The sequence below is a fragment of the Rhinichthys klamathensis genome, unplaced genomic scaffold (assembly GCF_029890125.1).
Source record: "Rhinichthys klamathensis goyatoka isolate OS25496 unplaced genomic scaffold, OSU_Roscu_1.1 h1tg000121l_1, whole genome shotgun sequence".
NCBI classification, from domain to species: Eukaryota; Metazoa; Chordata; class Actinopteri; order Cypriniformes; family Leuciscidae; genus Rhinichthys; species Rhinichthys klamathensis.
The window spans coordinates 4,712,486-4,731,908 of record NW_026606658.1 but is presented as its reverse complement, the minus strand read 5'-3'; the positions used below and the strand labels follow the sequence as shown (position 1 = coordinate 4,731,908).

The 19,423-nt window shown below is 37.6% G+C and overlaps 2 protein-coding genes across 2 annotated transcripts; one reads left to right on the top strand and one right to left on the bottom strand.

Moving 5' to 3' along the window:
- The first annotated feature begins 3,294 nt into the window (after window positions 1-3,294).
- On the top strand, window positions 3,295-6,931 carry six2b (SIX homeobox 2b). The gene is made up of 2 exons (XM_056255619.1): window positions 3,295-4,286; window positions 6,476-6,931. The coding sequence occupies exons 1-2, from the start codon at window positions 3,727-3,729 to the stop codon at window positions 6,780-6,782; spliced, it is 867 nt and encodes a 288-aa protein (XP_056111594.1). The 5' UTR covers window positions 3,295-3,726; the 3' UTR covers window positions 6,783-6,931.
- A 6,267-nt stretch (window positions 6,932-13,198) lies between these two features.
- Window positions 13,199-16,010, bottom strand: six3b (SIX homeobox 3b). The gene is made up of 2 exons (XM_056255618.1): window positions 15,104-16,010; window positions 13,199-14,051 (listed from the first exon to the last, which is right to left on the bottom strand). Exons 1-2 carry the CDS (start codon window positions 15,793-15,795, stop codon window positions 13,862-13,864), a joined length of 882 nt encoding a protein of 293 aa, XP_056111593.1. The 5' UTR covers window positions 15,796-16,010; the 3' UTR covers window positions 13,199-13,861.
- Window positions 16,011-19,423: the final 3,413 nt, after the last annotated feature.

Below are 19,423 nucleotides of genomic sequence, written 5' to 3'. Positions count from 1 at the left end.
CAGCCGCGTGGGCAGATTAGCAGACCTCTTTCTCACTCATGGCCCATGAAACATTAGACAGGTGCAGGTGTGTGGAGAGAGCTGCTTGGATTGCCTTTTCTTCCTCTTTCGGTTCAGGTGGGGATGTGCATTTCCTTGGATGGCAAATCACAGAATAAAATGCTTTTACTGTAACTAATGCCAACAAGAGTTTTTTGGGGGGTTTTTAAAGAAGAAAAGTTTGAAAGTTTAATACAGTCATTTTTTTAAATGAAAAATAAAGCAAGATGATCAGGTACATATAGAGAATGTCAGCTGGTTTCACTGTAACAGATAAACATATGGAAAAGTCATAGTTCACCCAAAAAAAGGAAAATTCTGACATCATGTGTTCATGTTTTTTTTTCCCGAATCTGCATAACTTTCTTTCTTCTGTGGAATATAAAAGAGGATGTTTTGAGAAATGGAATACAATGGAAATCATGGTAATCAAAATGGTTTTGTCCATACAGGGAAATCAGTGGCATCCATTGTTGTTTTGGACCCCATTTACTTTCCTTGTAACAGTTGAAACATTCTTCAAAGTATCTTCTTTTTTTTTTTTGCTGACAAAAAGGATGTGATACAGGTTCGCAATAACATGAGGATGCGTAAATGATGACAAAATTTTATTTTTGGCTTAATCTCTTTGAAGGGATATTTCACCCAAAAATGAAAATTAGCGCAGGATTTACTCACCCTCTAGTCATCCTATGGCATTATTCTTTCAGACGAATAGAATCAGAGTTTTATTAAAAAATGTCCTGGCTCTTCTAAGCTTTATAATGGCAGTCCACAAAAGTGCATCTATCCTTCATAAAAGTGCTCCACACGGCTTCAGGGGGTTAATAAAGGCCTTCTGAAGCGAAGCTATGCGATGCGTTGGTGTAAGAAAAATATCCATATTTAAAACTTTACAAACTGTAATCTCTAACTTCACGAGAGACTGGCATTCCAGCGTATGACGTAGGACACAGGTGTAGTTCCGGTGACAAACGTGGAAGCACAAAAAGCAAAACAAAACACCGGTCACGAAGTTAGAGATTAGTTTGAAGTTTTAAATATGGATATTTTTCTTACACAAACGCATCGCTTCACAAAGGCCTTTATTAACCCCCCGGAGCCGTGTGGAGCGCTTTTATGATGGATAGATTCACTTTTATTGACTTCACAACAGGAACTGTTCACTGCCATTATAAAGCTTGGAAGAGCTAGGACATTTTTTTATTTAACTCAGATTGTATTCGTCTGAAAGAAGAATGTCATATACACCTAGGATGACTTGAGGGTGAGTAAATCATGGGCTAATTTTCATTTTTGGGTGAACTATCCCTTTAAGTACTATGATTCACCTTTGAAGGGATAGTCCACCCAAAAATGGGAAGTTTATCATTATTTACTCTCCTTCATGTTGTTCCAAAGCTGTATTGACTTTTTCTTCGGCTGAACACAAAAGAAGATTAAGAAAAATTGGCGTCCATTGTTGTTTTGGACCCCATTTACTTTTACTGTACGGACAAAAACAGTTGAAACATTATTCAAAATGTCTTCTTTTGTGTTCTGCAGAATAAAGAAATTCATACAGGTTTGGAAAGAAGTGATGGTGAGGCAGATGATGACATAAGTTCCATTTTTGAGTAAACTATCTTTAGGAAAAACCGTCAATCTGTGAACAGTAATTTGTTCATTAAAGAGTAAGCTAGTCCTTTAAGAGCAGGCAAACATCGTCTCCATCATCAAGGTCAGAGGCTGGAGCCCCAGACAGCAGCCAAGCTCGGCTCACTGTCTCTGACACAGGGTTTAGAATGACACAGCAAAGCTAGCGTGAAGCAGCTCCCCTGAATAAAGAATGGCTTTCAAAATGGACTTGAACTGACTCCTTCTGTCGTGCTGTGAGCTGAAGGCACTTCCATCGCCCATCTCTGCTGCTGTGGCGGTCTCAGACTGGCTAACGGCTGCCCAGACACCTCCTCCCCTTCACTGGAAAATAATCCCATCCATATATAATCAATCAGGTCCTTTTACTGAAAACTCAACCCTTTACGTCTGTGTGTACACGTGTGTGAGAATGAGCATGTGTCGGCGGGCTATTAAAATGGGTGTGGACTTTTTCTTTTTTCTTTTTTTTTACAAAAAGACACTTTTAATACGTAATCAATAGCCTATGCCACAATGCAAACGTGAAACATGCCATGCAAATTTAAAGGTAGCTTACTTAGGGGAAATACGTGACCACTGTTCTGAATGCATAAAGATATGTGAGGTATACGCTACTGGTTACTTCTTAAAAAAGAAACTTCTGACTTTAAAAAAAAATCTTATAATTAAGGTTCCAATTAATCAAAAAAGAAACCCTTTATTCTAACACCGATCTGAAGAACATATAATGTAACGTCAAAAACTGTTTTTAATCTCAATAGAACCAAAGAATAAAATTGTGCTTGATGAAGACCTTTTTGTTGTTGCTGAACCTTAAAATAACCAGTGGAGAACCATTATATTTTAAGATGTGAATTACATTTAAAATGCAGTAATACAGTAATAGTTTTATGACTACTATATTTTGTAATGCAATAAAATATATTAATTCCACTGAGCAGCATATTCGATCAAAGGCCTAATATGTTTTGCTTTCATATGCAAACTAACATCAAATTATTTTCATGACTCGGTGAGAGCTGAATATATTAGCTACCCATAAAACGAATTTGCCAAATATCTGTGTCCCTCTGGAACCAAATGCTAGAATTACAATGTCCATATGAAAAAGTACGCTGGAGTCGCGTTACATTCCAAAATAACTCGTCAGATACACGACACCAGAGACTTCTCGTCACAAACATCAATCCAGCAAACCTCTGGTGCCAGCCATCCATTACTAATAAAATAATTAATTCGAAGAGATATTTAAACAGTTTTCTCCTATTTAATTTGTTTCCCAAATGTACTTTATGTTTATATTTGCAAAATTGCACAAATCTTTTACTATGTTTATGATTAGTATTAGTATTATGTACATATTAGTTTAGAAAATGACGTAAATGCAGTAGCTATTAATGTCTTGCCTATGCATTTGCATACAAGTGATGGTGAAATGAAACTACAGTTTATCAAAAGGTTTTTTTTTGTTAATGATAACAAAAACATGTCACTGTAGCTATAGCCAGATTCTCCCTTATTTTGTGATTATAATAGAGCACCGCAGTGTCTGTTTTGGGAGTGTGTTGCGCGCACTCCTTCCCCCGAGGTGCATGTCATCCAAGTGCCACTCTATATCCAAGAGGCAGGGTCAGTTTCTGCTACACAACTTCTCTCCACACTTGCCTGTATGATTCCCCAGGAGGATGCGCTATCCGTCCAAACACACTATTGAGTCTGTAAGAGATATGATAACCAGAGGGCGGGCTGATAGCTAAGGACAGTCGAGGAAACAATCTTTTGCGCACAACGAGAGCGCGTATAATAATTAGCGCGTCAGGATATTGCAACTAATGTGATTGAGCAATGCAACACGCTCACTCAAACTGCTAGTTTTTCTTTTGTTTTTACTTTGGACTTTTTTTCATGGAAAATGTACATCAAGAACTGACACTCATCAGTTGGAGGAACTTCATTGCGTGAGTTTCCAAAGTGGATATCACCTTAAAAACCAACGTTAAGAGTGGGTGAGATACGCACAGGACATCAAGTATCCCATTGCCCTCAACTATGTCTTTGCCACCAACTTTTGGATTTACCCAAGAGCAGGTTGCCTGCGTTTGCGAGGTCCTTCAGCAAGGTGGGAGTATCGAACGTCTCGGACGCTTTCTGTGGTCCTTACCTGCTTGTGAGCACCTCCACAAAAACGAGAGCGTATTGAAAGCGAAAGCCGTGGTTGCTTTCCACCGAGGCAACTTCAGGGAGCTCTACAAAGTATTAGAGAGTACCCAGTTTTCTCCGCACAACCACCCTAAACTGCAACAGCTCTGGCTAAAAGCTCACTACGTCGAAGCGGAGAAATTGCGCGGTCGTCCTCTGGGCGCAGTGGGAAAGTACCGAGTGCGCAGAAAGTTCCCGCTGCCTCGCAGCATTTGGGATGGAGAGGAGACGAGCTACTGTTTTAAGGAGAAGAGCCGGTGTGTGCTTAAAGAGTGGTACACTCACAACCCGTATCCTTCTCCGAGAGAGAAGCGAGAACTGGCCGAGGCCACGGGCCTCACCACGACGCAGGTCAGCAACTGGTTCAAGAACAGAAGGCAGAGGGATCGTGCCGCAGAAGCAAAGGAAAGGTAGGAAGAACACCATTACGCTCAATATTTTAAACAAGCTGTTATCTTTCTGATCAATATGTACAATCCATATACAAGGCCGTAACCAGGGTTTGAAAATTAGTGAGGTCCGGGGTGTTGTGTAAAGAATTTTGCTATAATAATGGTTTGGCCATTGGACCCACATTTCCCAATGGACATTAAGCTGTGACCCTTTTTTTAAATGGAATTTGGCATATATATATATATATATATATATATATATATATATACAGGGGTTAAATTTGGATTTAATTATGTGTGGGGTAGTCTCTCACTAGGGGGGTCCGAGGGTTTGCCCCCCCCGGGATTTTTTTTGTGAAAAATAAACCAAAATGGCACTTTCTGGAGAGTTTTGTGCAAAGAAAAAGTAGGTCTAGCAAGTGCAACGCAATCTCACGACCAATTCGTCCGAATTTGACGAGTGATTAAAAGATGGCTAATTCGTACGAATTCGTACGACCTCATTCGTACGAATTTGTACGATTTGTCTAAACCCACGTGATGGGTAGGTTTAGGGGCGGGGTCAGGGTCATTCGTACGAATTCATACGAATTGGGCAACTCGTCAAATATGTACGTTTTAGCAAAAATCGTACTAATTCGTACGAGTGAGGTCGTACGAACTGTTACGAATTAGCCATCTTTTAATCACTCGTCAAATTCGGACGAAATTCACACAGATCAAACACAAATATGCTGACTGAATAGATTGCTAGTTGAGAAACACTGCTTTAATTCATGTTTTTATGATGGCTTTGTGAAAGGTTAACTAAACAGCATGCGCCGTCTTCCAGCTGGCCAGTAAGTTATTTGGCAAATTTCATTCTGTAGGCTAACATACAGATCTGTTTTATGCTATTGTTTTTGATAGTGTTATACATTTCTTACAGATAATCGATTGTCATTGCGTTTGTCTTACCGAATGTGGTAGCTTTATGCAATTACAGTTTGTCTATAAGCTTCTTTTTTTTAAATGACATTAATGCCGACAGTTAAATGTTGCCAGATATTGCTACGAAAAACAAGCAAAACAAAATAATAATAATAATCCGAAATAAGTTCAAAGCTTGTGTTTTGGAAATAAGGTTAATATATCACTAAACCTTTCCACATTAATAACTTCCTAAAGTGTCACATTAAATCAGAAAAACAGGTGACTACTGCCACCTTTCTATTAGGTGGATCTGGCAACACGGAGGCTGCACCCGCGTTCACAACGCGCTCTCAAGCCCCGTTCAGTTCACTGCGCCAGCTTCTCGCAGCAACATGAATTGCAAACACTCATATGAGGTGGTTTAAACACTGCTAATTAATCATTCAGAGAGCTTGACATTTTATTTTTGAATGTAAAAAAAATGACCGAGGTCCGGACCTCGGTGACCTCATAGCTGGCTACGGCCATGTCCATATAGGCTACAATATGTAAAACGTGTAAAGAAATTACATTAATTAGTGTCCTTGGTGGTAATAAAAAAATAGGCTAATAAAGACAATCAATTAACAGAGGAAATTTGAATGTCAAAGATTTAAAAAACAACTGGACTTTTAGAAAACATGTAGGCCTATAACCGCAAATAGAACATTCTATAAAGTTCTTAATTGTATGACATCAGTGCACGAAAATGTATATGCTGTTTTTTCACCTGTCTTTTTAATCAATAAGTGGCGCAAAAGTGATTCTTTGACCACAAAATAACTATGCCTAAAAAAAAAATAATAATAATAATAAAAAAAGTAAAAATAAATACAGATAATAGCCTATTCATATTATCCATATATCCTATTATTAAAATATAGATAAGGATATTTATTATTAGGCTATTCATCTTTTAAAATCTTGTGTATTTAAATGTGTAATTTGAAAATCTCAACTCAATCTCAAAAGTATCGAGAAACGGAGCAAAAGAAGGTGCTTGCTTAAGACTGACTTATCAAAATCATATAATTACTATAATTGTTAAATATAGTTCACAAATATAATTCATTTAGCCTAAATTGAGCTTTTTCTTAAAATGTCCTCCTAATGCTGAAAAATAAAAGCATCATGCATTTTATTTGCTATATTTAATTATGCACAATCCAGGTGTTAGTTTGTATCATGTGCAAGCGTAAGCGGTTATTTTTGTGTCTGCCGTCCTGTTAACGAATTTGAATGATCTGCTCCAACAGAGAAAATGATGGTGCAAATCCAAGCGGCCACAACCCACTCACCTCACACGAAAACAAATCTCCATGCGAAAGTTCAGAGGATGACAAATCTCCCGCGGCGACTCCGGATCACAGCTCCATGAGCCCAGCCATGCTCATGGGTCCCAGTTCAGGTCTGCCCCCCCTGCACAGCTTTGCTCCTCCGCCCGGCCCCAGCGCCTCCATCATCCCCGTCAGCGGCTCAGACTCCCAGAGCCACCATCACTTCTCCATGCACGACGGCCTCCTCCACACCATGACGGCCAGCCTGGTGGAACTTGGATCATAAGGAATAAAACCAACTTCTTTGACTTTCCCCACCAATTACTAGCTTCGTTATCATACCAAACATGTTATTAGTCAAGAGTAGAGGACAATAGCCAAACAATATCCCAGAACTACCAGACGATTATGCTCCTACGTCAAGAACAATGTTTCCATCAGCTTGTAACATTTCAGTATCAAGGGATAGTTTTTGATATGTCTAGCTATAAAATTAACTAATAAAATATATATTTAATAAAGTCAAAATGTGTTGTCTCTTTGCAGTTGAACAATATGTTCGTGGTCTAATTTATGGTCACTGCACTTTATTTGTCAATAACAGCCTCGAGAATCTCTTCCGCTGATTCATTAATGCAATTAAATAAATGCAACCATCATAACATTAATAGAGTAGCCTATAGGCCTTCCTGAAATATTATGGTAGAAAACAATCAAATAAAACGCTTCAACTTGGATGGTCTTTTATAACGCATGACGTTTTGTCACGTTTGGTTAAATAAACATACCTATTCTTATCTTTCTTGTTTGCATTTAGCATATTATTAGGCCTATTCTTGATAAAAGGCATGACTGACCATGTTCAATTTAGCATAACATTATTATCTGGTAAAGTGCAGTGCTATCCCAAAAACATAGGCACCTGTTCACAAATCTTTATATACAACAATTTTATTTCCGTCTCACGATAATTTGTCTTCTATACAATTGTATACAAGGCATTTTATACAAGTTCTTCGTACATTTTTCTTCAGTCAAATTCAGCGTGGTCAAGGTGCAATTAACTTATCGCTGCAGAATGTAACTTTATCACAACTTTGACTTTAAAAACGAAGGCAGCAATGAAGCCGTTTCTAATAGACAATCAGAAGCATAAAAATAGACTTTTACTTTTTATAGAGAATAGGCCATTTTTGCAACCTTTTAAACAAAAATAAAACGTTTTTCACTTTTCACTATTTTGTTAGGCCTATAGTTTTGTCAAAAGCCGAAATTATGGACATATACTGCCCCCTATTGGTGACGATATGACATTATAAGAAGCCTAAACTTGCTAAATTCCATCAAGTTGAAAATCACTACCGAGATCATCTTAACTATTGTCGGACGTTTTTATAGAAAGGAATAACGTGCCCAATGCGTCTAAAAGTTTGTCTCCTCAGCGTGAAAATAACTTGAAATAGACTTCACTATAAAAATGTTGGGTTGTTTAAACCCATGTTTGGGTCATATATGCACAAACCCAACTGTTGGGTTTAAATAGTTTAATTAAAAAAATTAAACCAAGGTTTGTGTTTGTCCGTTTAACCCAAACATGGGTTGAAACAACAGTTCAAAACAATGTATTAATGCTCAAATACATTCTGAAAGTTGTGAAAGGAAAAAAGTACATAGAGCACTGCCGATTTAAGCACTGTATATCATCAACATTCAACATGTCAGGTTAGCCTATTGAAGATTTGAACCTGTCCAGAAGGGGGGAGGAATGAGAGAAAAAAGAATGTGAGGCACCCATTTACAACACTCACATTCAAATGTATTTATTCACTGTTATAAGTTTGTCTGTGAAATAATAATAATATTAAAATATCACAAGGTCACATGTTTTCCTGAAGGCACTGCAAAGAAAATCTCATCTATATCATTATTAGCATCAAAGTAAACATAAATTATGCAGAGGTGACAACGAGGGGGAAATATTTATATATTTTATTTAAATAACTTGGAATAACTGTTTCTTAAAATATCTTAATGAGAATAAATCATGATCAATATTTTTCCTTTAAAAGGCCCACATCTGCATTACAAACAATATAGGCAACATTTCATTTTTTCAAGGCTCTATCGACTTCAAGGTTTCACTCATTCCAGCCTATACTAAAAAAAAATAAAAAAAATAATGTTTTAAGTAAAATAACTGTGGTGCCAAAGTTACAACGTGGTTTGTTATAACAAAGTGTAAATATTACTATGTCACCTTTATTTAGCTATGGTCCTTCTCAAAAAATTAGCATATTGTGATAAAGTTCATTATTTTCCATAATGTAATGATAAAATTTATAAACTTTCATATATTTTAGATTCATTGCACACCAACTGAAATATTTCAGGTCTTTTATTGTTTTAATACTGATGATTTTGGCATACAGCTCATGAAAACCCAAAATTCCTGTCTCAAAAAAATAGCATATTTCATCCGACCAATAAAAGAAGTGTTTTTAATACAAAAAAAGAGTCAACCTTCAAATAATTATGTTCAGTTATGCACTCAATAGTCAATACTTGGTCGGGAATCCTTTTGCAGAAATGACTGCTTCAATGCGGCGTGGCATGGAGGCAATCAGCCTGTGGCACTGCTGAGGTGTTATGGAGGCCCAGGATGCTTCGATAGCGGCCTTAAGCTCATCCAGAGTGTTGGGTCTTGCGTCTCTCAACTTTCTCTTCACAATATCCCACAGATTCTCTATGGGGTTCAGGTCAGGAGAGTTGGCAGGCCAATTGAGCACAGTAATACCATGGTCAGTAAACCATTTACCAGTGGTTTTGGCACTGTGAGCAGGTGCCAGGTCGTGCTGAAAAATGAAATCTTCATCTCCATAAAGCTTTTCAGCAGATGGAAGCATGAAGTGCTCCAAAATCTCCTGATAGCTAGCTGCATTGACCCTGCTCTTGATAAAACACAGTGCACCAACTCCAGCAGCTGACATGGCACCCCAGACCATCACTGACTGTGGGTACTTGACACTGGACTTCAGGCATTTTTGGCATTTCCTTCTCCCCAGTCTTCCTCCAGACTCTGGCACCTTGATTTCCGAATGACATGCAAAACTGAGCAACAGTCCAGTGCTGCTTCTCTGTAGCCCAGGTCAGGCGCTTCTGCTGCTGTTTCTGGTTCAAAAGTGGCTTGACCTGGGGAATGCGGCACCTGTAGCCCATTTCCTGCACACGCCTGTGCACGGTGGCTCTGGATGTTTCTACTCCAGACTCAGTCCACTGCTTCCGCAGGTCCCCCAAGGTCTGGAATTGGTCCTTCTCCACAATCTTCCTCAGGGTCCGGTCACCTCTTCTCGTTGTGCAGCGTTTTTTGCCACACTTTTTCCTTCCCACAGACTTCCCACTGAGGTGCCTTGATACAGCACTCTGGGAACAGCCTATTTGTTCAAAAATTTCTTTCTGTCTTACCCTCTTGCTTGAGGGTGTCAATGATGGCCTTCTGGACAGCAGTCAGGTCGGCAGTCTTACCCATGATTGCGGTTTTGAGTAATGAAACAGGCTGGGAGTTTTTAAAAGCCTCAGGAATCTTTTGCAGGTGTTTAGAGTTAATTAGTTGTTTCAGATGATTAGGTTAATAGCTCGTTTAGAGACCCTTTTCATGATATGCTAATTTTTTGAGACAGGAATTTTGGGTTTTCATGAGCTGTATGCCAAAATTATCAGTATTAAAACAATAAAAGACCTGCAATATTTCAGTTGGTGTGCAATGAATCTAAAATATATGAAAGTTTAATTTTTTTCATTACATTATGGAAAATAATGAACTTTATCACAATATGCTAATTTTTTGAGAAGGACCTGTATATAGCACATTATACAATACAGATTGTTTAAAAGCAGCATCTATCAAGCATATCTACAAAATAGATTATTATTCAGTTTATGTGTTAATTTACATGATTAATAAAGACTGTACGCTATATGTAGCCTATTTAATATAGCCTACATGAATAGGATATACATAGGCTATACTTGTATAATAATGTACTAGCTATAGCATATATAGGCTATTAAATTATAGCCTACACAGTACAGTCTCTATTAATCATGTAAATAAACACAGAAACTGAAAAATTCGCCAAGTAGGAATAAGATTAAAATGTATAGGCCTACAGCTTCCTTTAGATTGTTTTATCTAATATTCACCACATGGTGGCGCCATAAGCACACGAATGTAAAGGCTTTCTACTGGAAGACAAGTTCACGACATGTCTATCTATTTATAGCCTACACATAATAAAGCTTTACATCTCGTTTAAACAGTTCCTTTCTATGTTGCAAACAAATTCATAGTCTAATAAATTTGTTTCATTCGACAGTTTGAATTGTTTGAATGTCTTGTGAGCCGTGAAGCAGCTGAGAATGTTAAGAGCTGAGCAAACATTTACCTAATGACAAAGAATATGCATATCACTACATAAAACACATGTGTTTTATCGAGGTACATGCAAAACTGTCACAAAAAGTAGTATCATAATACTTGTTTTATCAGCATGAAAAATTTGCCGAGCAGCTGTGCTGATACGCCGCGATCCCATCACAGTTACAAATTTTAAGGGATGGTTTAGGCCTACCCAAAAATGAAAATGTTGTCACCATTTATTGCCATTTAATCACACTCATGTTGTTCCAAACCTGTATGAGTTTATTGCTTCTGTTGAACACAAAAAAAGATATTTTAAAGAATGTTGGTGTCAGTTGACGATGGCCATTGCCCCCCCCCCCAATTTTCAACATTTTTTTTTTTTGTGTGAACTATCCACTTAAGGTCAAACATCCTATTACAGGCGTTCACCCTCATGTCAGTGTGCGAATAATAAAATGTGTTATTATGTTTTGTTTTTCATCCTTAATTTGTTGAGGTTCCTCAGTCAGGCGCAAACATTATTCTGTTGTCGCCCCATGTTAGCCAACTCTCACCTAGGCAATGGTAAAGAGAATGTAGGCCCAAACAAACACTTCAGTTTTAGTTATTACATGTGTTGTGGTAGATCTATGTAAACCTATAATAAGTGATAATGACAAGGGCTACTAAAGTTTTGTAGACTTACCGTCTGATAATGATCTAAACAAGTAGCTCGATCGGTGTAGCCTACTGTTGCTATAGTTGCTTCCTCAGGCTAAAGCAACTTCTGTTGGCGCTAGCTTGTGACTTGGGTGGTTGCTGAAAGGTTGTTTATAAACGCATAGAATATATTTACACAGATGTATTACATGTCATCGAATTACTCTTAATTGGTTGGTTGGTTTATTCATTGATTAATTTAACAGGCTATTAAATCAAATTAACCAAACATTGTGAAGCAGATAGGCTACACTGTGTCTGTAACTTTTTTTTCTTTCGTCAAATCAACTTAGATAATTAATGTGTTTCAGATTACAACTATTTTGAGTTATCTTGATTAAACCAGTCTCCTTCATTGCATTAACTCAAATTCTTAAGTTAAACCAACAATTTTTTTTTTTTGCAGTGAGGTAACTGCAACAAAATACTAGTCAATTTTCACTACATTTACTTCACTATTAACATGTTAAGTCTATACTTAATAGCCTACGTGTAACCTTAAAATTGCACTAAATTTCACTTCTGGTGTGCTAAAGAGGTGCGTCGCGTTTATTTTATAGCGCAGCTCCATGCAGCACAATGAATCCAGGTCAAGGGGACCTTCCGCGTGAATAAACACGAATAAAAAGTTGTGCTCAGTTAAGCGATCAAATCAAAGGGGAGAAGGGGGAACAGAAATCCTCTCACAGTAAACGACACATTATTTCTCTTATATGGAATGCTATTAGGAAACTACAAACAAACCATCCTCTTGTTATTTACCCTTATGGTCGTAGTAAGAGAGAAGACTGAAATTGAATGATGCTACTATTAGGCAGATAAATGACGTTTGAACATTGAGGTGATTACAAGTTCCTTGGAATAATGTGTAAGGTAAGTAATGTGGTTTTAGTAGACTTAAGATGGCCTGATGTATAGCCTAAGAATACATTTGTTTTGTTTTTATTATTTTATTTAAAAACAATGATAAAAATAAAGTCTCAGCTCATTCAATTTATTTAGGCTGAACACTACTATAAAACAACCATACATCACCAGTTAGAAGCGGGCGTAAATTAGCCAACAGATATTTGTTATGATTTAGGCTTACTATTATATAATTTTTATTGCTCTCTTCCTAAATATTTCTGACAATTATCGATTATCAAAAAACGCACATTCACTGGCAACAAGAAAGCTGTAAGCTCTCCCATTCAATTTACTAATGGAAATAAAATTCATGTTATTTCAAAACCGTTTTCGCCAATGTGCAATTCTACAATAATAATAATAATAACAACATAATAAGAGTAATACTACTACTAATAATAATATCTAATAATAGACAAATAGTAATAAAAATGCGGAAACCTTTTTAAAATTAAACAAATAAAAAAGAACCCTTATTCTTCACCTCTTTCTTTTTTGAGTGCGATTTGCATGGAATTATGTTCTCGCTCAGGCTACGTAAGACAAACGATTCACACTCCTGAAAAAAAAAAAAAAAAATGAACAAGACATAATGTACAGAATAGATTTTTCCTGTATTTTCTGACATAATACTACAATGTCAACTCGTTAAATAAACAAATAATATTCTGATAGTCGTTATATTAAATTATATTTATTTGCATAAAAGTGACCCATAACACTGTGTTTTCAGCGCCATTAACCAATTTACAGTATAAAAACGAGCAGAATGAATAGACACTTAAAATCTCCAAGCACTTAACAGACAGTTACTCACGCTTTATGGACACAACATAAAGAAATTTGCAGGAAAGAGAGTGGCGTAATTACGATATCATACAAGCATATCTAGACAAGCCTAGACCTAAGGAAAACTTTGAATCAGACATGGACAATTCAATATAAATCTCGAGATAAAATTATTATGAACATCTGCTGCCGAGTAAAAGACGATGGGGAATAAAGGTGCTTTTGACTTGAACGATTGTCTGATAAACACAAAATAACAAAATTGCCTTTCCGGTTCACTCATTTCTTTGAGCATCGAGTTCTACTTTCTCCGACTCCATTTCATAAATGCCTTTTAAAAATGCAAAATATTCACAAATGAACATGCAAAATGGTCGCGTAGGCCTTGGAAATGAAAGGAAAGGGCGTCAGTCCGTTGAAGCGCTGGAAAAACAGCATGCTTTTGTCAAACACAAGGTGGCAAAATGGCCGGTCCTCATGTTGCCCACATATTCTCACTAGTTCATTTTTCTCTGGGCAAAAATGTTCCATATTTGTCTGACGGTGCATCATACATCGAAATCAGAGTCACTGTCTGTAACTGAGAGGATGGTCCCGCCGTCGCCTCGTTCATTCATACTGGAGACGCTGGTGGTGGGACTGGCGGCCGCGCACGGGGACTCGGCCGAGCTGTGAGGTGTGCACCCGGACTCCGACATGGAGCGCAGGCCGCTTTGACCCAGTCCGTGATGCTGAAGCCTAAAAAACACAAGTATTTAGAAACTAAGATTATTTATGCAACATCATTTTCAGTAGCCTACATACATCAGAGACTGAAGTAGCCTATTCGACGTGTTACACTCTCTAATAATAACACACCCGAATTTTGATCAATGAAATATGAGAGTATCACACCAATAAGAGTAAAAATAGTCACTGATTAAGGTGGTTTGTATTTGTATACAAGCGTTTGTGTTTATGAAGTGGTCATTTATTTTCATTAAAATAAATATTTTTAAATTGTGTTATTTGAGAACAGAACTACTTATTATGAGCTCTAGAAATCCTTAATTATATTTTATACATGAAGTTGATATATGAAGCAGCCTGTTTGATTATATCAGTTTAGTGTAAACTGATATAATCAAACATATATCAACTTCATGTATAAAATATAATTTTACAATTACAATTTCTGTTTGTATTTGGTCAATTGGTTTTGCAATTAAATACAACTATATAGCTACTGCCAAATATAGGCTACATGTTTCAAAAAGTGTATATATTTATAGGCCTATATATTAACGATTTTTACATTATATTTATATTAACTTGTATTTAAATATTTCTATGAAATTTGTTTATTCACAAATAAGGTGAAGAAATTAAATGCGTCTGGGGAAAAATAAAAACATAACCATAACGAAATGTGAAATATTTTTGTTGCTTTATAGGCCTATATCACTGATTTTTTCTTAATTAGCAAAGAGCTAGCCTACAGGTTTACTTTTCTTCGTTTATTTTCAAAAAACGCCAAAATAATACGTTTTCTAAAGATTTAACAATGCAGTCTTAGAGATTGGCTGAATTTATATGCTTAAAAAAAGAAGAGCAAACTGCTTCTTTTGTTTATTTATATCGCCTAAATGGAAAAAATATATATATATGCTCGATTTCTTTCAACCAAGATCGAGCACATCATTCAGATTTGGTGACAGTTTATGCCGTCTATTTCTTTATATCAACACAAGTAGCCTATTAGTTTTATTTCCTCGATATTCCCCGATTTCAGTCGAAACCATTAAACTGACCTGTTTTTGGCAGCTGCCGCCCTGTCTCTCTGCCTCCGATTTTTAAACCAATTGCCCACTTGGGTGGGAGTCAGTCCAGTGGCTTGTGCCAGTTCCCTTTTCTTGCTCGGATTGGGGTAAGGATCCTGTAGGTACCACTCCCTCAACAAGCCGCGAGTTCGTTCCTTGAAACAGTGCGTCTTCTGTTCGCCATCCCAGATGGTCCGTGGCAAGGGGAACTTCTTCCGGACCCGGTATTTATCAACGGGTCCGAGGGGACGACCGCGCAGCTTCTCTGCCTCTTGGTAGTGCGCCTCGAGCCACATCGCTTGCAGCTTTCCATGAGAGTCTTTAGTGAACTTGTGGGTTTCCAGAATGTGATACAATTCACGGAAGCTTCCAGTGTGATATGCGACCACCGCTCGAGCGCGCTGGATGGACTCGTGCTTGTTGATGGCATCGCAGGCTCCGGGTGCCACGGGCAAGGACCAAAGGAAACGTCCGAGTCTCTCGATGTCCCCTGTTTCCTCCAGCGTCTCGCACACGCTGGCCACCTGTTCCGCCGAGAAGTTTAGGGTGGGCAGTTGAAACATCGGTAAGTCCTCCGGGGACCTCGCTCTGGGAATGCTGCCCGCTAGAAGCAGAGGGCGATCCGCGAAATTGGGCAGGAAAATATGTGAGGGATAAAGCTCTAAAGGAGACCTGAACACCATGGAGTCGCCGGGCAGACACAAACAGACGGGGGAAAGACGGCAAAACTGACGTGGTGTTTGCGCTGCTATCGCTGTAGTGCCACCGAACGCGTAATATCTACCCTTAATCAACTTCGAGTGCAACGGTGAAACATTTTGTTTCGCTTTTCTATTGGTCTTCCCTGAGTCGTGCTGTGGTTGTCATGGCAGCCCTGCCAATCACTGTCAAGCTTGCCCGTCATTAGCCAGTGCGCGCTGCCCTTCTGCACATTCGCTTCGCGCGCAGTGTTTTATCGTCGCTCCAATCAGAAATGGCCACTCACTGCGGGAGGTTTTCAAGCAGGCGAATGGCGCGCCAGTTCACTCGACGGTAGGAGGATTAATAGGTAGAATATTGCTATATATTAGTGTGCGAGTCTGCTTCCGCGAATGGTGTGAAAGTTGGCGAGCTAGTCAACAAATAAATAGGCTAACACATCGTTTAATTACTTACCAAATGTTTATATAACGTAGAAGGAGTGATGCAATAATTTAATTAAATTTGTGAAAAAATAAATTAGTTTGCATTTGTTAGTGCACGTGCACAGTTTTTTCTTCTTCTAGACAATACTAGACCTATTAAAAAGGCGTTAACATAAACAGCTAGACAGAGGCTAGAATTTATCCATTGAAGACAAAAAACAACACAATTTTGCGATCCTCTAGAAACTTTGCACCTATTTGTACAATGTTTAAAATGTTTATCCTTTACAGCATATACGCTCTTTGTTCAATCTGTAACTTAACTTTTTTCTTTAAAAAAAAAAGAAAAAAAAAAGCTATTTTAACGCGTTTTTAGCCTGACAAAATGCGTATTCCGTGTAATTATTAGGCTATTAGTTATTTTGTCTCCTTATCAATTTAAACGGCAAGATAAAATATCAGGAGGAAACAAGATCGGCTTGTTAGGCCTGAGTCAAATAACATTCTTTCACAAGGCTTTTTGTTTGCACAAAGCGTGTAATTAATGCCACAAACAAGTTAATTCATTTGGCCTAATTGTCTGTTTATCCTGGGGTTTAGCGCTTAATGGCCTTCTCTCCAGTGGGCACACCACACAGTCTTACATTAAAGATGAATGTGTACAGTTAAAAGGGGAGTGATGTTTGCAAAGTTATCATTTGTGATTAATTGGCTATTAGTAAAAAAAAAAAAAAAAAAAAAAAAACTGGCGCTATAATAATAGGCCTATGCGTTTTGAACGATTTTAAAAACGGCATTGCTCCAAGGCAAGATTTAAACATTATCTTCTAGGCTATAGGTGTTGGCATAACAATAACTGCAAACAAAAGCACTAATCTCGCGCCCCGTAGACAAGTAACGAGACGTCTTTGTTCATCAGGATTAGTTAATTGGTTGAATATCGTGTTCACTGCAAATATGAACCTCTATTTACACACGAACTGAGCACAAAATTGACCAAAGCGCTTTAAGGAGCACGTTTTGTAAAGTCGCAAGAGACCGAGAGATGTAAATTTAGGATTAGTATATATTATGGTCCTTCAGTGGCTACTAGCAGAGCACAACTTAAAACAAAATACCAACCTTTTAATGCAGAAATAATTTTAATTATTTGATGTTTTACAGTTTCTCAAGTGGATTTTTTTTTTTTTTTTAAATCTGGGTAATAAATAGGCTATTGAAAGTTTTATTTGATTGGTTGGTATCCAACTGAGCTAACAAACAAACACACACTCGCACAACAAAATATAGGCCTACTAACAAAATATTAACGTATAGCTATATTTTGATATGACATTGAAATGATACGGTCAAGGGGAAGGTCACATCCAAAAACAAACACTTGCAAACAACTCATTAGGTCGACAGTCAAAGCCATTTATTAAAGTTACAGATAACAGGATACAAAATTAATCTGCGATTACTTTTGGATTTTCGTCGGTGGAGAAGTCTTAATAATCCACGGCAAAGCTTAAGGCAGCTTATCAGTGTGGGTTGGCTTAACAACACTTACAAATCTGTGGCAGAATTACAAAATAAACACGAAACGTAAATTTGCCTGGTGAACTTGTTCTTCGTGGAAATTAGTTCCGTTGTAGCGTAATTATTCCCTGCTGTGCATCAATACGACAAGGTATCAACATATGCAACAAGTCGCCCTTTACCTTCACAGGGTGCTGAGCTTCGAGCTCTGACGCCGGGAGGAGTCAACCACAATCTGCTGAACAACATTAACAGTTAAACAAACACCCATCCACGGTTAAACTAGGAACAGATAGCTGGCCTTCAAACATTTAAATGAATAAGGCTTTTATTTCAATTGATTTTAAACGCATCTCTTTTTTCTTCTGGTTTTGCCTGAATAAATATAAACGAGTCACCCAATTAGGCTATTTGAAGTTCAGCCTCTTTTGGCAAAAGGCTTGTTTTTAATTTATAAATTTTTCACTTCAATAGAGGTGTGTGACAAAGATGTGATCAAATGAGCTGAATATTCTTTATACCTTAGTCTGACTAATGCCCCTTGAAAACATCGCAAATTTGACATGCAATAAAGATGCTGTGAATGAAAAATTGAGAAAAAATGTGTATGCAGATGCAAAAAATGTGCATTAAAACTGAAGAGAATGAGAAGTGAGTTATAGATGGGATATCAAAATTGACAGGTTATTTGCATGGCATATTTTAGATACCCCATACATATTTAATTAAAGACTGCCTTGTGTTAATACTCTCCCACAGAGCAAATGTTGAGCCATCTGAATGTTTGAATGCGACTTGCTTTGCTGGATGAAGACATTACCTGGGCACTAAATTAATCATTCATATTGGACAGCTGTCTACAGCCACCAACCATATTCATCAGTTCATATTTAAAATATTTATTGCATATAATTATATCTGCCCTGTTTGTTTCACCAGCCAATCCTCTAGTCTGAAGCACACTACGCATATGCACATATTGAACCATGATCAAAAAGCAAACATTCACTACATTAAGTCACCAGAGTAAGACGATGCTTTTTATTTCTCAGAAACTATAAGTTAGACTGGAACTGAGCAGAGATAAAATACCAGTTTAGCGTAATTCTGAGATTAATCTGCCATTGTCATTTCACACTGATCCATGTAGCATATGGCTCACACGCATGTAGTGTTTTAGTGAGAATGAGGTAAAATGATATTGAATAAATCCTCCTTTGTCAAAGCTATTAATCCAAACCTCTCATCAGAAGTGACTATGATAATCTTATTTTGTTTAAAAATGCTGTTCTGGCCTGAACATGGCTGGCCGGACCATTGCAAATGTAAATTGTGGCTGCCTACTTAGAGAAACATAAGCTCATCCTGTCTGAAGTGAGATTTTCTGCAACAGTGGCCCATAAACCAGTGTTTAACAGTATTGTCATTGGGACAAGCTGCTTAATGGTACTGTGCAGTTTACCTTGATCCATGTGGCCAAGGTTCAGAGCATAATTTGTTTAATAGCGGTAATGGCCATATGACAATGGATTTCACCAACGAGATGTATTCTGTGTGCGTCAAGAGGTTTTTCCATGCTAAAATCTGTCTTATAAATGGGTAAAGGCAATGCCATGCAATAAGGTTTTTTTTTTTTTTATCTGCACCTGAAACTGAAGCTTCAGGC

What these genes read in the sequence shown, in the direction of transcription:
- six3b (XM_056255618.1), bottom strand. Translation starts at nt 15,795, where the DNA reads ATGGTGTTCAGGTCTCCTTTAGAGCTTTATCCCTCACATATTTTCCTG. An exon ending in GCGGCAGCTGCCAAAAACAG is followed by an intron (nt 14,052 to 15,103) that starts GTCAGTTTAATG and finishes TGTGTTTTTTAG; the next exon opens with GCTTCAGCATCACGGACTGG.
- six2b (XM_056255619.1), top strand. Translation starts at nt 3,727, where the DNA reads ATGTCTTTGCCACCAACTTTTGGATTTACCCAAGAGCAGGTTGCCTGC. An exon ending in GCCGCAGAAGCAAAGGAAAG is followed by an intron (nt 4,287 to 6,475) that starts GTAGGAAGAACA and finishes CTGCTCCAACAG; the next exon opens with AGAAAATGATGGTGCAAATC.